Consider the following 15,989-nt stretch of genomic DNA (forward strand, 5'->3'; position numbering starts at 1 on the left):
CAAATCATCCATGGAAGTATATCCTGACCTACACTAACGTAACGGCGGCAGCCTCCTGCCCTGCTGCTGCTACTCGGTCCGGCTTCCTGACAGCGCAGAGTAACCAGCCTGGAGGAGGATTTCTGCTGCCGCCCTGTCAGTGGCATAAGTCAGCTTACCGCTATCTGGCTGCTGACTCCTGATGCTGTTAGCCGCGTGGTTGGAGCTGCTGCCATTCGGGCAGGGGCTGTCTCCTCTCCTGTCACTGCCGCTGGTAGGTACCACACTGCTGATGGTATGAGAGCCCTGTCACTGTCGCCGGTGCTACAGTGCTTCTGGCAGGCATTGCATTGTTAAGTCAGGGCAGATCATGTCGCTGCCACCTGCTGCTGCTTGGTGGGGGGTGGGGAATATCTTGTCATTGCCGTCAGGGCTGGAAGACTCCACGCTGCTGCCGGCCTGGGGGGGCTGTCACTCGGCCAGTGCTAAAGTGTCGTCGACAGGAACCGCGCTGCTACTGGTCAGGCGGTTTCTGCCTTGGTTTGCGGCGTACCCGCTTCCCTCAGCCTGGACCCACGGCAGAAGTGTAAAGAATCACAGCATTGTGAAGGACCAAAAGTGACCCCTCTGGGCTTAGTGCCCAGGCGGCGGGAGCCTCCATTGCCTCCCAGAGTTCCGCCACATTGTCTTATATAGTGCATCAGATTCCGTTACAGTGTCTTATATAGCGCAGCAGATTCCAGTACAGCGTCTTGTATAGCGCAGCAGATTCCGTTAGTGTCTTATATAGCGCAGCAGATTCCGTTACATCGTCTTGTATAGCGCAGCAGCTTCCGTTAGTGTCATATATAGCGCAGCAGATTCCGTTACAGTGTCTTATATAGTGCAGCAGATTCCGTTACAGCGTCTTATATAGTGCAGCAGATTGCGTTACGGTGTCTTATATAGCGCAGCAGATTCCGTTACAGTGTCTTATATAGCGCAGCAGATTCCGTTACAGTGTCTTATATAGTGCAGCAGATTCCGTTACAGTGTCTTATATAGTGCAGCAGATTCCGTTACAGTGTCTTATATAGCGCAGCAGATTCCAGTACAGCATCTTTTATAGCGCAGCAGATTCCGTTACGGTGTCTTATATAGCGCAGCAGATTCCGTTACAGAGTCTTATATAGCGCAGCAGATTCCGTTACCGTGTCTTATATAGCGCAGCAGATTCCGTTACAGCGTCTTATATAGCGCAGCAGATTCCGTTACAGCGTCTTATATAGCGCAGCAGATTCCGTTACAGCGCCTTATATAGCGCAGCAGATTCCGTTACAGCGTCTTATATAGCGCAGCACATTCCGTTACAGCGTCTTATATAGCGCAGCAGATTCCATTATAGCGTCTTATATAGTGCAGCAGATTCCATTACAGTGTCTTATATATTTCAAATGTATCATGCCAACACATGTTAGCCACGCCCCCAATTCATTACCGGGAGGAGGGGCGCGAAATATGCCCTTGCTCCGGGCACCATGGCACCTAGCTACACCGCTGTATGTAGGGAATCAAGGATTGTTGCAAAATTATTCAACACTACATATATTATAGCAGAGTCCAGGAGTGAAGCCTTTTGTCACCTAGGGCAAAGACTCAGATCCCCTTTATTTAAATTAGACAGTAAGTACAGTATGGATGGTACAGAAATGCCACTGTAACCACAGGCAGATTGAGTCTTACTTTTTTCTATCAATCTGCAGGCAACAAAGCACCGAGTCCACAAATAACATTCCACAATGATGTTTCTGCCAATGTGTGTTTACATTTGAAACTACACACCATTGTTGTTTTATTAGTAATATCATTTTTAGTCCTTAAGGTATAGTAATGGTATTACTATGATGCCAGAGAGGCAGGTTAGGATATGTCGAATTTTTTATTTACCTTTGCTGCATAATTATTATTATTATTATTATTATTATTATTATTATTATTATTATTATGCTATATAGACCATAAGGTAAGTAGATATAATATTATCTCTTATTTTATAGATTTTTTTTTTGTATTTCTAACTCAGAGAGTGCACCACAAATACAACTCTTTTATGACAAGCATTTTTTTTAATACAAGGACAGGGCCCTGCACATGCTGCCTCACTTCCTGGCAGTGGCAGTGTCATTTTTTTCTATAACTCCAATCTCGACTCCTGAGCAGAATTGCTTTACATGTGGTAACTGACTGTGCCAAGAAAAGGGTAATACTCTTGGGTGCGATTTCATGACTTTTTCCTTGCAAGGTACAGTAAGTTACCTGCTAAACCATAAAATCTGTGAAACCATAAATTCTGTGAAACGTTTCCTAAACCAAGTGATCAGGGCATTTAATGCAGATTTCTGTTCGAGCCTCTTCAAATTCAAATTCGCCCAAGGACTCCTGTCCTGATGGAACTAAATGTGCTGCTGCAAGTCTGCAATAGCAAGAAATACAAATACAACAGGGTTGCCTACTTTTGAAAAACCATTTCAGGGAGAAAAGTAAAAGCCAGGGGGCGGGCCCTGCATCACCAGGGGGTGGGCCTTGTGCCGCCAGGGGGGTGTTGGTGGCGCCATCATCGTTATCTAACGCATGCGTGGCAGAAAGGGGTCCTCTTCCAGGAATCTGTGAGATGTCCCAGGATTCCAAGAGAGCCAGCAATTATTAAGAAATAATATTTATTTTTAAACTACCAATAATTTTAGGTCATATGCCTCAAAAAAGTGCAAAAAATGGTCTATATGAGCTTGAGAACTGACAATCTACATGGAGCAAAGAGACAAGAAAAACAAGGCATGGACTAGACATACTCATGGAAGGGAGATACATATGATATCCTGGTGTTTGGGATGCCTGCAGTCAAAAGTCCTACACCGGAATGCCAATATGAAGAAACCCTCCCACTAGTGTCTAACCCCATATGCCACTGCCACAGCCCTCTTTCAGGAGTCCTTGAGATGTCCCAGGATTCCGGGAGTCTGACGGACATTCCGGGAGAGTCGGCAACAATGAAATACAAGTGTCCCCAGGTCCCACACTCTCCCACTCCACTCTGTCTCTCATTGTCCCTCCTCTACTACAGACTCCAGTGTTCATCTCTCTGTGTTGCTATTAGCTAGCCCATTAAGAGGAAGAAGCAGGCTTTATATAATGCTAAGCACATATCTGACTCCTGGTCAGTGAAATGTAATAGGATGAGAAAATCAGAAAGTCAGAGATTTGCTATGAAATCTCCAGATTTTTGAAAGTGGCAAAACCAGTTTGATTTTGCAGTGTAAATGACGTTTAAAAGAACTGGAGACTTCTAACCAAATCTCTCACTTTCTGATTCTCTCAGCCTATTATATTTCCCCCCTGGTGTGTCCCTGCACCTTGTAATGCGTAACAGTGGAAGCAGGGCAGTGCGAGTCTCTTACACTGCATCCTAAACTATGATATGGTCACTGAGGAGTATATTTACTAAAGCTTCTAAAAGTGAAAAATGGGGATGTGACCAATCCAAGTCTGTCTTTCATTTTCTAGGATGCGATAGAGAAAAGATAGCTAGAATCTTATTAGTTGCTAAGGGCAACATCCTGACTTTTAACTTTTATAAGCTTTAGTAAATTTACCCTTGAGATTAGACACTGCAAGTGTCTTCTACAGTCACCACAAATATCCCATTAAAGCATGAAATTTGGTGCAACAAATCCTGTAAAAATTCAGACACAAGTTCTTTTTTATCATTACTATCAACTGAGAAATAAAAAAAAATATTTTTGAAATCCTAATTAACTGTTTATTTGCTACCATTTAAAAAAGTAATTGTTTATTTACTATGATGCCTATGTAGCATGTAATGACAGCCTTGGAATTGACAATGGGGCATGGGAACCATACCCTCCACCAGTAGCGCACACAGGGGGGGTTTCTGAGTACCCAGAAACCCCCCCAGGAGTCCAAGGACCCTCAGCTGAAAGCTGAAGGTCCTCTCTTTCCAAGGGTATAAGAATTGTAAATATCGACCACTGGGAAGCGGAGATATCTGACTTCAAAGCAGTGGTCCCCATCCAAGCCTGTTAATTGTTATTCCCAGTCAGATATTTCAGGTTCTGTCTGACTTAGAGTTTTTCTGAGGGTATATTCCAAAAGCTGGGACTCTTCCTCTTTGAAGGACACTAGCAGCTTGCCTCTACTGTGCCCAGAACCAGAGATATTAGCCTTCCAGAAACTGGTTACTGCTCCAGCTCCACACACCTTGTATGTAGTATTATATACTTTTGGGCAGATTGCTCTGCCTCCTGAACTCTGATCCCCTAGTCCCCAATACCATTTGGTAGGTGGGATTCTCTAGTTTTTCCATTAAAATCTAAGAAATCTATTTCCGGGAACTGGAGATATCTGCAGTCAAGCAAGCTGTCCTCCCACCTTAAAATTATGAATAATGAGCCCACTCCACTATGCACCCCTCCTCTGTGTATTAAACATCCTCTACCACCCTGGAAGTTATGTATCAGGGCCCCATCATTCAGCCCAATGCCCACTTCTCCCACCTCATCTCCCACCATCTGTGCAGTAAAGGGGTAATTAGTGGAAATTACTGATCCAGGCCCTGGATAATAATACCCCCTACCACCCGCAGGACATCAAAGCTTCCCCTACCACTGGAGGATCGGTAGGGGCCCCAATACATTGCTATGCCCAGGGGTCTACACTGCTGTTGACGCAGTGGCGTAAGTTCGTCCCAATTGCCCGGAGGCAAGTTAAGTGTTGGTGCCCCCCCCCCTCCCCCTCCAGCTTTTACAGACACATACACACCTCTGTCACTCAATAAAAACAGACACTTCTGTACAGGGGTGGATTCAGAACAAAACAACAGGGGGACCATGACAGGGAGAGGGGTTATTTGTGTGTGCCCATAAAACAATGGGTGTGGCCTCACAACAATTTCTGGCTCCCAAAAGCAGTGGTGAAAACTGAAAAGGTGATGGGGTGGAGAAGGAAGGGAGGCAGTGATGGAGTGGGGAGTGAGAGGTACAGTAAAAGGGGAGAGTGACAAGGAAAGGGGGAGTGAGTGAGAACGGCGGAAGGGGTGGAGTTTTGGACAGAGAGAGTGGGGGAGTGAGAGAGAGGAGGAAGTGTGGAGTTTTGGACAGAGAGAGTGGGGGAGTGTGAGAGAGGGGAGAAAAGGTGAAAGTGAGTGTGAGAAGTGGGGGGCTGAGAGTGTGAGAGGGGGGAGAGAGATAGAGAGGGTTCTAGAGGGAGAGGGCTGAGCGTAGAAAGGGGGTGAAAGAGGGAGGGTGAGAGGGGGTGAGGGTGAGAGAGGGTGAAGAGACAGAGTTGAGAGAAAGGGAGGAGAGACTGTCAGTGGGAAGCAAGACAGAGGGGGTTAAAGAGAGAGGAGATGGGTGAGAGGGTGAAGAGGAGAAAGAGTTTGAGAGAGAGGAGTGAGAAAGGGGGATGAGAGCGGAAGAGTGAGTATGCGAGAGGGGGAGAAGAAAGAGGGATGAGAGAGGGAAGAGACCGATATTGAGAGAAGTGAGAGAGGGGAGTGAAAAAGGTAGAAAAGAGAGATAGGGGTGAGAAAAGGAGTGAGTGGGAGAGAAGGGTGACAGTAAAGGAGGGGGGGAGTAAGTGTGAGAGAGGGGGAGAATAGAGGGGAGGTTGAGGGGAGAATGAGTGTGAGAAACAGGGAGAAAAGAGAGGGGTGGGAGTGTGAAAAAAAGGTAGAAAGATAGAGGGGGAGAGGGAGTGTGCGAAAGAGGGAGAGAAGAGAGAGAGAGCATTGATTTAAGTGTGAAGGGAGCAGCATACAGATCAACATTACCTTCTCTGTGTCACTGGATCCCCGTAAGAATGGTAATGCTCATGCGGGGGGCGGGGGTGCCCCATGTCCCACGGAGGTGTTGCAGCTCCCAGTATGCGTCCTGGCTCCCTCGAAGAGTGGTATACGGGTCGGCCTGCTTCTGTGTGAGGTGACATGTGGGTCGTCCAGCTTCTGTGATATGCGGGTCGGCTGTTTAATACGTAAAAAAAAAATCACATAAACGACACGGGTTGTATGCTCACGTGCCTTGGTGGCCCTCCGAAATCTGCCACTTTCTCTGCCACTTAAAACACACCTGTTTCACTGAAAACACACATGCAGCACACCTCTTGAATAACATACACTTCTGTCACTAAAGAAATACACACATACACTTCATTCACTTATAAACATCCATGCACACAGACTGCTTACTTATTAAACGCCTCATGGCACATCTCACATTATTTGCATAAATGTACCCATTTATTTGGGCTGCAGATAAAGAAAAAAATAACCCATACTCACACATATACCTCCATAAAGGGGGTCATTGTAATTTGTTCGCATCCAACGTGCGTTCGCACGGGGAACCTATGTTGTGCGTATGCGCTGGCACATGTGTATCGCCACACTATTCGCCAAGCGCAGGCACCCATGGGAATGCCCAGCATTTTATGGGTGTTCCCATGGTAATCGGCCCGTGACGTGGGTGCCAGGGGTGGACAGCTGACATCACCGGATGTTAGCTGGATGCCAAGTTCCTCTCCAGCGTGTACGCATATCTAAGTGAACTGAGAGTCACTTAGATATGCGTGCATGTTCCACATTATTCGATAGTCGGTGATCATCGAATCATGTGGGTGTTTCCATGTAGCCTGCAAATGGATGTTTATGTTAAACATCCATTTGCAGCCCATGAGAACGAACGTGGCATGCAGGGGGGAAATCGGACTGACATTTGGAGGGCGGCGTATCACACACCTATACACATGCATATATAGTCACACATATATACACATACTGTCACACACTTATACATACCTACACTTATGCATACATATACTCACACACCTATTCACCCATGCACACATTCAAAAAGTATAATAATTACACACAGATAAATACATACTGTACATAATAATTACACACACACACACACACACACAGATAAATACATACTGTATATAATACTCACACACACACAGAGATAAATAAACACACAGATAAATACATACTGTATATAATACTCACACACACACACACACACACACACAGAGATAAATAAACACATAGATAAATACATACTGTACATAATAGTTACACACACACACACAGATAAATACATACTGTACATAATAATTACACACACACACACAGATAAATACATACTGTATATAATACTCACACACACACACACACACACAGATAAATACACACACAGATAAATACATACTGCATATAATACTCACACACACACACACAGATAAATACACACAGAGATAAATACATACTGTATATAATAGTTAAGCACACATACTGTCACACTCACCATGCTACTGCTGAAGGGCCTGGGATGGCTGGCAATGACTGTGTGTACAGTCTCCAGTCCAGTGACGTGTAGCCACGCCCCCTTTTCGGACTGCTCCTCCGGAGCAACTCGCACCCTCTTATCTGGCTGCAAAGTGTTGCAGAAACTGAAAGTAAAGCTCCCAGCAGCCCTGAGCTTCCTGCAGCAAGGTCTGCTAGGAGCTGTAGTTTATTTTCATTTTCTCTAATGCTGGCTGTCACAGCATTGTTGTGTGCACTATGCTCCTGAGCTCCTCACTCTGTGCCCCCCCTAGTGGCTAACGCCCGGCGGCCAATGTCTCCATTGCCTCCGGGAGTTACGCCACTGTGTTGACGCCCCTGTATGTATGTATGTGTATGTATGTATGTATGTATGTATGTATGTATGTATGTATGTATGTATATATATATATATATATATATATATAATTTTTTTATTATTATTATTTATATATATTTGGTCTATCTATAATACTTTAACTGACCCGGCATATACTGGGTCACCTAAGTGTCCATCTCCGTGCTTTGCTCCACCCCTATGGAAACCCCCTTCTGAAAATCCTGCGTTTGCCACTGTCCACTGCCGCTCACACACACCCACACACCTTTGTCTCTCCCACATTCTTGCATTAACTGTTTAACAGTCACAGCAAACCCAGGATCCTGCTACATTGGGCACACAATGGGAATCCAGAAATGCAACTTTCACCAATGTACCCAATAGGGGAAATAGAGCTTTACAAATCCCTTTAAAGGCTGATAGCCCCTCCAGTACTTCTGTGAAAGGTAAGACTGTTGGAAAAATATTAATTATTTTAGGTAAGAACTATTGTTTTGCATATTAACTAAGAGATTTTCATGAAGACTTATGGCGCCTACACACTGCTAGATTGCTCAGATCGCTCAGCACACAGCGCTGCTCAGCACACACACATACATACACACACACACAACAATGTGTAGTGCTGTGTGCTGAGCAAGCCAGTGTTCTCTGTTGTTGTCCGCTATTTTAGTCTAGTTTATGCGCACCATTGTGAATTCGCATGTTTCCTAACTGCGCAGGCACTTGCGCATTTCTATGCATGTGCATGCGCCGGGTGCGAGCGGCCACAGCAAACAGAGTGGTCATCGGGTGCGAGTACCCACCAGTGCGGGAGGGGGGGCTTGGGGCAGCAGCTTGTAGTCGCACCCATGGCAACGCCTAGCGTTTCATGTGTGTTCCCATGAAAACGCTGGGTGTTCCCATGGTAATGTCTTAGTTTTGTGTGTACCTTCCACATCATTTGATGGTAGGTATCCATCGAATGATGTGGGTTTGGACCCATAGACTGCGTATGGATGTTTATGCAAAACATCCATTTGCAGCCGTGCAGGCAAATTCACCCTGCGACGGGGGGGGGGGGGGGGGGGGCGTTTTGTGCGAGCGGCGGGCATGCTTAAAAAGACAAGCAGAGCTGTAAACTTTGCATCGCTGCGTGTCAACTACAATAACCCCCACACAGCGATAGTCAGATCGCTAAGAAGAAAATGGCTCCAAATGTGTGTAGGCCCCATTACTCTAAACAGTACAGTGTAGTACCAGACTGAGATCATTTTCTCTGCTCCATCTTTACAGAGCTTGATATAGAATCTGATATAGGACTAAAATACTATACAGACTGAGCTAAAACAAGCTGAAATCTCCCTGGTCTATCACTTACAGTGAAGCATCTCCATGATTTCATTTTATTAGAACACAAAGGGTAAGAATCCACTCAAGAGTTGTGTTTCAAGCTGATCTCCGAAATACAGTGTAAAGAAAAGAGGAAACTTAGGCACATGAGGAAAAAATGATATTTATAAGTGCTGATTTCTTCCAGCCAGAGTGCTGCCACTGACGTTAAAAATCAATAGGCTGAATGAATGAGACTGCCAGTAGCTCAGTCAGAGATTACATATTTGGATAGAAACATGAATGGTAAACAGCACAGGGCTTTATGGCAGGATCACATGCAATGAAATGGTAAATGGTGTGTATAATAGACTAGCAATCTAGCCGTCCATGGGCGTCCACAAGAATGGCAGGGATTGTTTAGGATTATAGACACTGTTTATAGCTGTGCATAAAACTGATGCGTGAAATAATATATATATAAATGCAAAGTGCAACAAAAAAAAATAGTAGATTTAAAAACATGTATGCTATTTATAATGTATACAAAATATATAGTAGATCAAAAGCAAAAGTCATGACAACCAGTCTTATTTTATTTTAAGTGCAGTAACTGCCTATTTATAATGTCCAGAATTTGGCAATAATGTTTTGCAGCCCATATGTAAATGTGACAGCCTGCGTGCTGTAGTGCTAGTTTTTAGATGACTTAACCAATCTGTTTTTGCCATTTAAATGACTGCTCTTTACGGAATATTCGAACATTCACATCAGTCCCTGCCCCAGAGGAGCTTACAATCTATATTCCCTACCACATGTACACGCACACACAGACATTCTAGGGTTAATTTTATGTTTATGATTTTTATTGCCTGTTATGTACTGTTTGCTACTTCGATAATATTTTGGAAGAAAACAAAACACATTCTCAAAAAGTTAATTGTGGTCTGTGGTCATATATGATCAGCTGGTTTTCTCAACCTATTCTGTGTAACCACCAACACTTTGCCCATCTGAATATTCACTGGGTTGGTAGAAGCTAGAAGATGCCAACTAAAGCTACACTCACCTCTGAGCTGTTGTACTGCTCATAAGGCTACCCTTATACTATTTGTTTTAGACCAATTTGACTGCAAATCATTGCATGTGTGGATGAAATGTCCATCAATCAACATATAATCAGGATTTATTCCCAGTGCTGTAAATCTATAGTTAGTTGATGAGCAAGCTATGGCAGTGTGTGTGCTTACCTTGCTGCTCTCTGCTCTTTGAACTACACTTTCTGAACATTGAATCTGAGCATAAAACAAGTAGATCCCTCCAATTTGGTCTTACATATATCACTATATTTGCCTTGGAAAATATTAATTAGGCCAGTGGCCACATTGTTAAGTGTATAAATTCTTCTGCAAAATTAAAGTAGATCCTAGTACATAATCGTCTCTACTCGAAACTCATTACTAGATCTCACTCACAATTGCAGGACTTTCATCAGGCAGCTCCCACCCTATGGAATGCCTTCCCATATAAGACTCTCCTCGAGCCTCCAAACTTTTAAGCGTTCCCTGAAAACTAATTTCTTCAGGCAAGTCTATCAAATTCCTGAACTGCTCACATAACCATCAAAGGCTTTCATTCTAAGTACCTTTGTAATCTGGTGGGATTGCTCTACTATATAATATATAGTGCTTACTCTTGTGTATCCTTCCTATTTCCTTATAGATTGTAAGCTTGCGATCAGGGTTTTCCTACATTTATGTCTGTCTGTGATTGCCCTGTTTATCCTATCACTATTAATACCAATTGAAAAGCACAACTAAATATGCTGCGCTATATAAGAAGCTGTAAATAAATAAATAAATAAATAAATAAATAAATAAATATGCAGACTGGCACAACATTTAATATTCCTGGTATGGCCAACTGCTATTAAAAGCAGGGTGTTTTTTATAACATTAATATTTGTATTGATGGGTCACAAATAACATTGAACAAAGTGTGCACCATCTTCTCCTGGTCACTCAGTAGTGTACATTGTACATTGATGATCAATCATCAAAGCCTCATAGAATGTGATACAGTATATACCTTATTAACTAGACATCTCTCTAACACCTCAGACTGCATCAGTATGTTCCACGTTTGCATCAGTAATGATGCAGACAAAGTTTAAGTCCCTTCATTTATTCATTTCTATGACACGTCCAGTTCAGGCTTCCCCCAGATTGATAGGAGATACTATTACATGCATGTGTTCAGTATCCTATTAGTATCCGGCAATAAAATGGGCACCCTTAGATATACATAAAGAACCCTTAAAACTATAAACAGACAATTTTACAGCATGTATTTAACACTAATTTAAATATTTTAAATATGCATATAATTTAAATTGCTCTGCATATGAATAATAATATAATGTCCACTTATCAGCTAAGCTTTTATTATGCGGTGTATGATTGTAATGCAAGTGATGTGTATGTGTAGTCTTTGAGCGCACCTGTAACAAGGGTTTCTGTTAAACCTGTGTGATTTCCCAGCATGTCCTGGTATCATGCTGTGCACAGAATTTTTTGCAGGTGCAGTTTATGTATTATTATGTCAAAATGTGCCATTAGCGGCTCCAGATAGCTGTTGTAAACACTTTGTACATAACACAACCAGCCCATTACAGTGTTCTAAAGGATGTTGTGCAACGGTATAAAATATACAGTAAACTTTGTTTTAAGCCTAGATATCACAGAATATACTTCATTCTAGAGTATTGTATTAGAAAAGGTGAAGAAGGTTCTACTGTACATACTATCTAGATATTAAGAATACCCATGCAAAGGCACACCTAGTCTGCAATAAGCAAATAGACACCAATGCATAAATACATTATATAACATAGTAACTGTCACATTAATGTACCCATTTTTCTGCCACAAAGGGAAACAGATGAGCGATATTTACATACTGTATAGCCATAATTGGCTACAGTGTGCCATACAGTAGTTACTGGTGAAGAGAGGGATGTGCAAGATGTCTTGTGCTAGAATTACTTATGTTTAGGTTAAGCTGTGATTAATTTAGGATATACATACAGTATGTTACATACAGTGTGTTAATTAGACAAAACATTGTCTTGGCACTTTAGTGACTGTAATAAACTGTACTCCGCCTGCTCATTGTAAAACGTTATAACTAGGGCATAACGTATTTGCACTAAAAGCAAGAATATTTCCAAATTCAAGGACTGCCAAAAAATTTACGTTATAGAAAAAGTTTTGCACCTGACTGTAAAATAAAACTGCATATTAAAAAAAATTATTCCCGGGATTACAACTACAAGTACAGTATTCCGAGCTTCTCTGTATGTAATGTATATCCTTCTGTAAGTTCATTTATTAGGTATTTTACAAAAACTGCATTTTTAGGTTTCCTGACACTATTTCCTTTTTTCTCTTTTTTTTTTTTCAATTCAAGCACCACCCACATTGGCAGTTGGAATTATTTTAAACTTGTCCCATGAGCAAGACAAGCCTGTCTTTGGGGACACAACTAGCTATGGGAATCATTTGTTTTATAAAATTCACTCTGCCATGACATATATCTACACAATAAGGTTGAAAAATTACCTATATGAGAACAATCCCAATTTTAAAAGGTACAATTTTAACGGTCTCATTCCTCTCACCTTAAAGAAAGCAGTCCCCTGTGAAAAGCTTAGGCATAATATGACTGCATTGGGGATGTATCGCACTTGGCAAGGCCGAAAGAGCATTGGCACAGTATTTAAAAAACTTCACTAAATATTTGTATAGAATGAAGCATAGAATAGTTCGCAAGGCAGTTTCTGCAATAGAAAGACAGTGGTGTTCTGGTTTCTAAGTGGTCTGAATATTTTGCCATAACGGGTAAAGTTATGGTGAGATTAGGAAAATAGTGATCTTTTCTTATAATATGTATCTGAAACCAGAAAATATTTTAAGAGACTTGACACATACTGGAAAAAAAAATATATATATATATATATATATATATATATATATATACATATATATATATATATATATATATATATATATATATACACACACTGTATATACATATATAGTATATACTGTAGTAATATGTATATCTCATCAAATATAGGAGCATCCCATGGCCATCAGGGGGAGTAGGGTTTGTTCTTGCAAAGGAGTTATGAACAGTGAAACTCTCAATCATTATAATACAGTAATAGATATACATGCTGAATTGTAACTATTGTTATATAGGCTTGACCCTCAATAGTGTGTAATCCATGCCTATTAGTGTGCACGACAGGTGGGCACATTGTTTACAAGCACAGTGCATGATCAGCATAAAATGCTAGACATGTAATATGTAAAATACAGCATTAACGGGTTCAGATACATATATTAGTTCTGCTAAGTTTTTGGTAAAGATCACCTCCACTTCCTTAATATATATAGTTGTGGACAGGTACTTATTAGTAAATAATGTTACATTATACTTTACATAGCAACCAGAGGGAACAGCACTTAGACACTTCTAAACAGATTATTGACAGCTACTGTATTATTAATTTATATCTTAATGACACTGATTTATATGATCTTGTCTAAACATATTTCATTTTACCCTGCATTGTGCATATGCAATAATACTGCCAGATTACAAGTAACAATATATATATAATGGTACATTTAGTAAATGGACCGTTTTGGGTATTTACGCACTTCTTTTTAAATAGATGTAAAATCTGTAATATAGTTATCTCCAATAAATGCTTATTTTAAATAACTACCAATGTTATTTTGCAATTAAATACTATTTAGTTGTTCAGCATGCAAACTAAAAAGTTGTATTTTCTACAATGTTAAGGTTACTCATTCTTTCACTTAACTTACTTTAATTACTTTAACTTAGCAAAAAATTACAAATAAAGCACCCATTCGTCTCAAGGAAGCAAAATCATCTATTTTCCAATGATATGTAAATATTTTTGGTTCGTAACGGCTATGCAGTAAATACATTATTGCATTCAAAATTAAGATGTGTACTTCAAAAAGTAGCAATTTATTTTTGAGATCTATCGGTTGCTGAAACAAGTTCTCCATGCAAAGAGGTAAATGACTAAATAAATTACTGTTTATTTATTAATATGTAATCTACAAACATAAGATAAAAGAACACATGTAGGAACAATTACAGAAAATTATTTATATAAACTGATATCTACAAAGATGGTATAAGGTTAAATGCTAAATCTAACATTCATATTAAGATGATCATGTGAAAAATACTTTAGTATCACTTAGAACTGTCAATGTGGCATTACAAGTTTAACTATTTCACTTACTTATAGAGCTAGCAAATAAGTATAACTTTTATTAAAACAAATTCTACTTTTTGGAAGCAGCAAATTTTCTATAAATTTTAACGAAATTCTCTAAAAATATTATTAAGTAAGCACTGGGTAATACAACCTGCATCAACATATATGTGGGCACTATTAAATTGTAGTACACCCACCTGGCAGATATAAACAGCAGCCTACACATACATCCAATCATACATAAGCTACAACATAACATAAAATATAACCTCTATCCATGAATATATTTTAAGTTTATAGCTAATTCCCCCAAAAATGTTTTAATAAACTTACTAAACTGAATTGAAACTTTTTGTATTGAAGGATCTTTTATAGATAAATACTGAACAAATAAATCTACATCAGTTTTGATTTGCAGCCTGCTTAGATCTCTTGATATATTAGTGATATAAAGAGTTCCCATATCATTTTGATTATTGATCTTGCAGCCATAAAAGATTATTGCAAAAATACAATCCTGAATAGCTGCTTTTACTTAAAAAAAAAAAAATGCTGGAAGCAGAAATAAATGAACAGAAAAAGCTTCTTGATTACCTCATCTCATCCCGAAAATGAGACCTTGAAGTCTGATATATCTTGTGGGAGCAATATCATTTACCCTAGCCTCTGCTCCTCTTTGTAATTGGAGATCACAGGTGCTCGAGTGGACATCTACTCTGCTATCCATTTGAATGAAAAATGCCTGTGAAAAAGTGGAATACACAGCTCGCTGCTCTACTATGCTGCCTGCGGTAGCAGCAATACTGTACATGCTTACATATTTACAGGAAAATCATTATATACAGCGTTTTAGGCACCGTGATCCTTATAATTTACATTTACGATCAGTGGTAGTGTTGTTCTGCATTTTCAACTGACTATGTGTCACATGCCATTAGAACTCTATAGCAAAGCACAATTGTAGCAACACATAAATCAAAATACTCTGTGGAAATTGCTAACCAAAACAATAATAAAAAAGACAATGACTACCGGAATTAAAATAAAATCCATAAACAAGTTAAAAGCAACATAAGTTACTTGGGTTGTAAAATCCACCTTTCATTCAACCAGTCATTTATGGATGGGTCTGTAGAATTAACCTTTGCAGGTCACTCTAGCTCTCAGGGGGTTAATCAGAGATAGGGGTTTCTTATATCAAATATGATCACAATACCAAGGTTTGGGTATCGTACACTCAATTTCGATGTTCAAGTAGACTAATTGCGAGTATAGGTAAACAAACAAAAACACTGCAGAATAATAAAAGCGGGACACTAGTGTCTTGGACAGCATGGCAGAAGTGAAATTAAATACCTAGACAGACTTACCGAAGAGCTTGCTGGGAGTGTCTTCACCATCATTTGATTCCAGAGGAGCAAGCAGGGGCTCGTTCAGCTCACTGTCTGAAGTAGCTGCCTTGTCCTCACCTCTCGACTCTGCATTCATCTCACTCCGCAGCAGCAGCAGAGGCTTACTGACTTTTCCGGCTATCATTGGATCCTAGTGATGGGGGGGAAATAAAGAGTGAGGGAAATAAGGAACTAAAGTGGACGCTATGGTGTTGGTACACTCTTACCAACACCTTCCCCCTCTCTGTCTTTCCCTCACACACACACACA

General features: G+C 40.6%; 1 protein-coding gene across 6 annotated transcripts in view; it reads right to left on the reverse strand.

Moving 5' to 3' along the window:
- The window catches only part of POU6F2 (POU class 6 homeobox 2), a 513,474-nt gene that overhangs the window by 377,133 nt on the left and 120,352 nt on the right, over positions 1–15,989 (reverse strand). For 5 of the 6 annotated variants that reach the window (XM_083188467.1, XM_083188463.1, XM_083188465.1 and 2 more), the window contains exon 2: positions 15,699–15,870. In XM_083188467.1, coding sequence (XP_083044593.1) covers positions 15,699–15,870 — 172 coding nt within the window. Of the gene's footprint in view, positions 1–14,922; positions 15,045–15,698; positions 15,871–15,989 lie in introns of those variants that run through there. The other variant, XM_083188468.1, reaches the window with a different exon arrangement.

The sequence above is a fragment of the Crinia signifera genome, chromosome 5, assembly GCF_055691185.1.
Source record: "Crinia signifera chromosome 5, ASM5569118v1, whole genome shotgun sequence".
NCBI classification, from domain to species: Eukaryota; Metazoa; Chordata; class Amphibia; order Anura; family Myobatrachidae; genus Crinia; species Crinia signifera.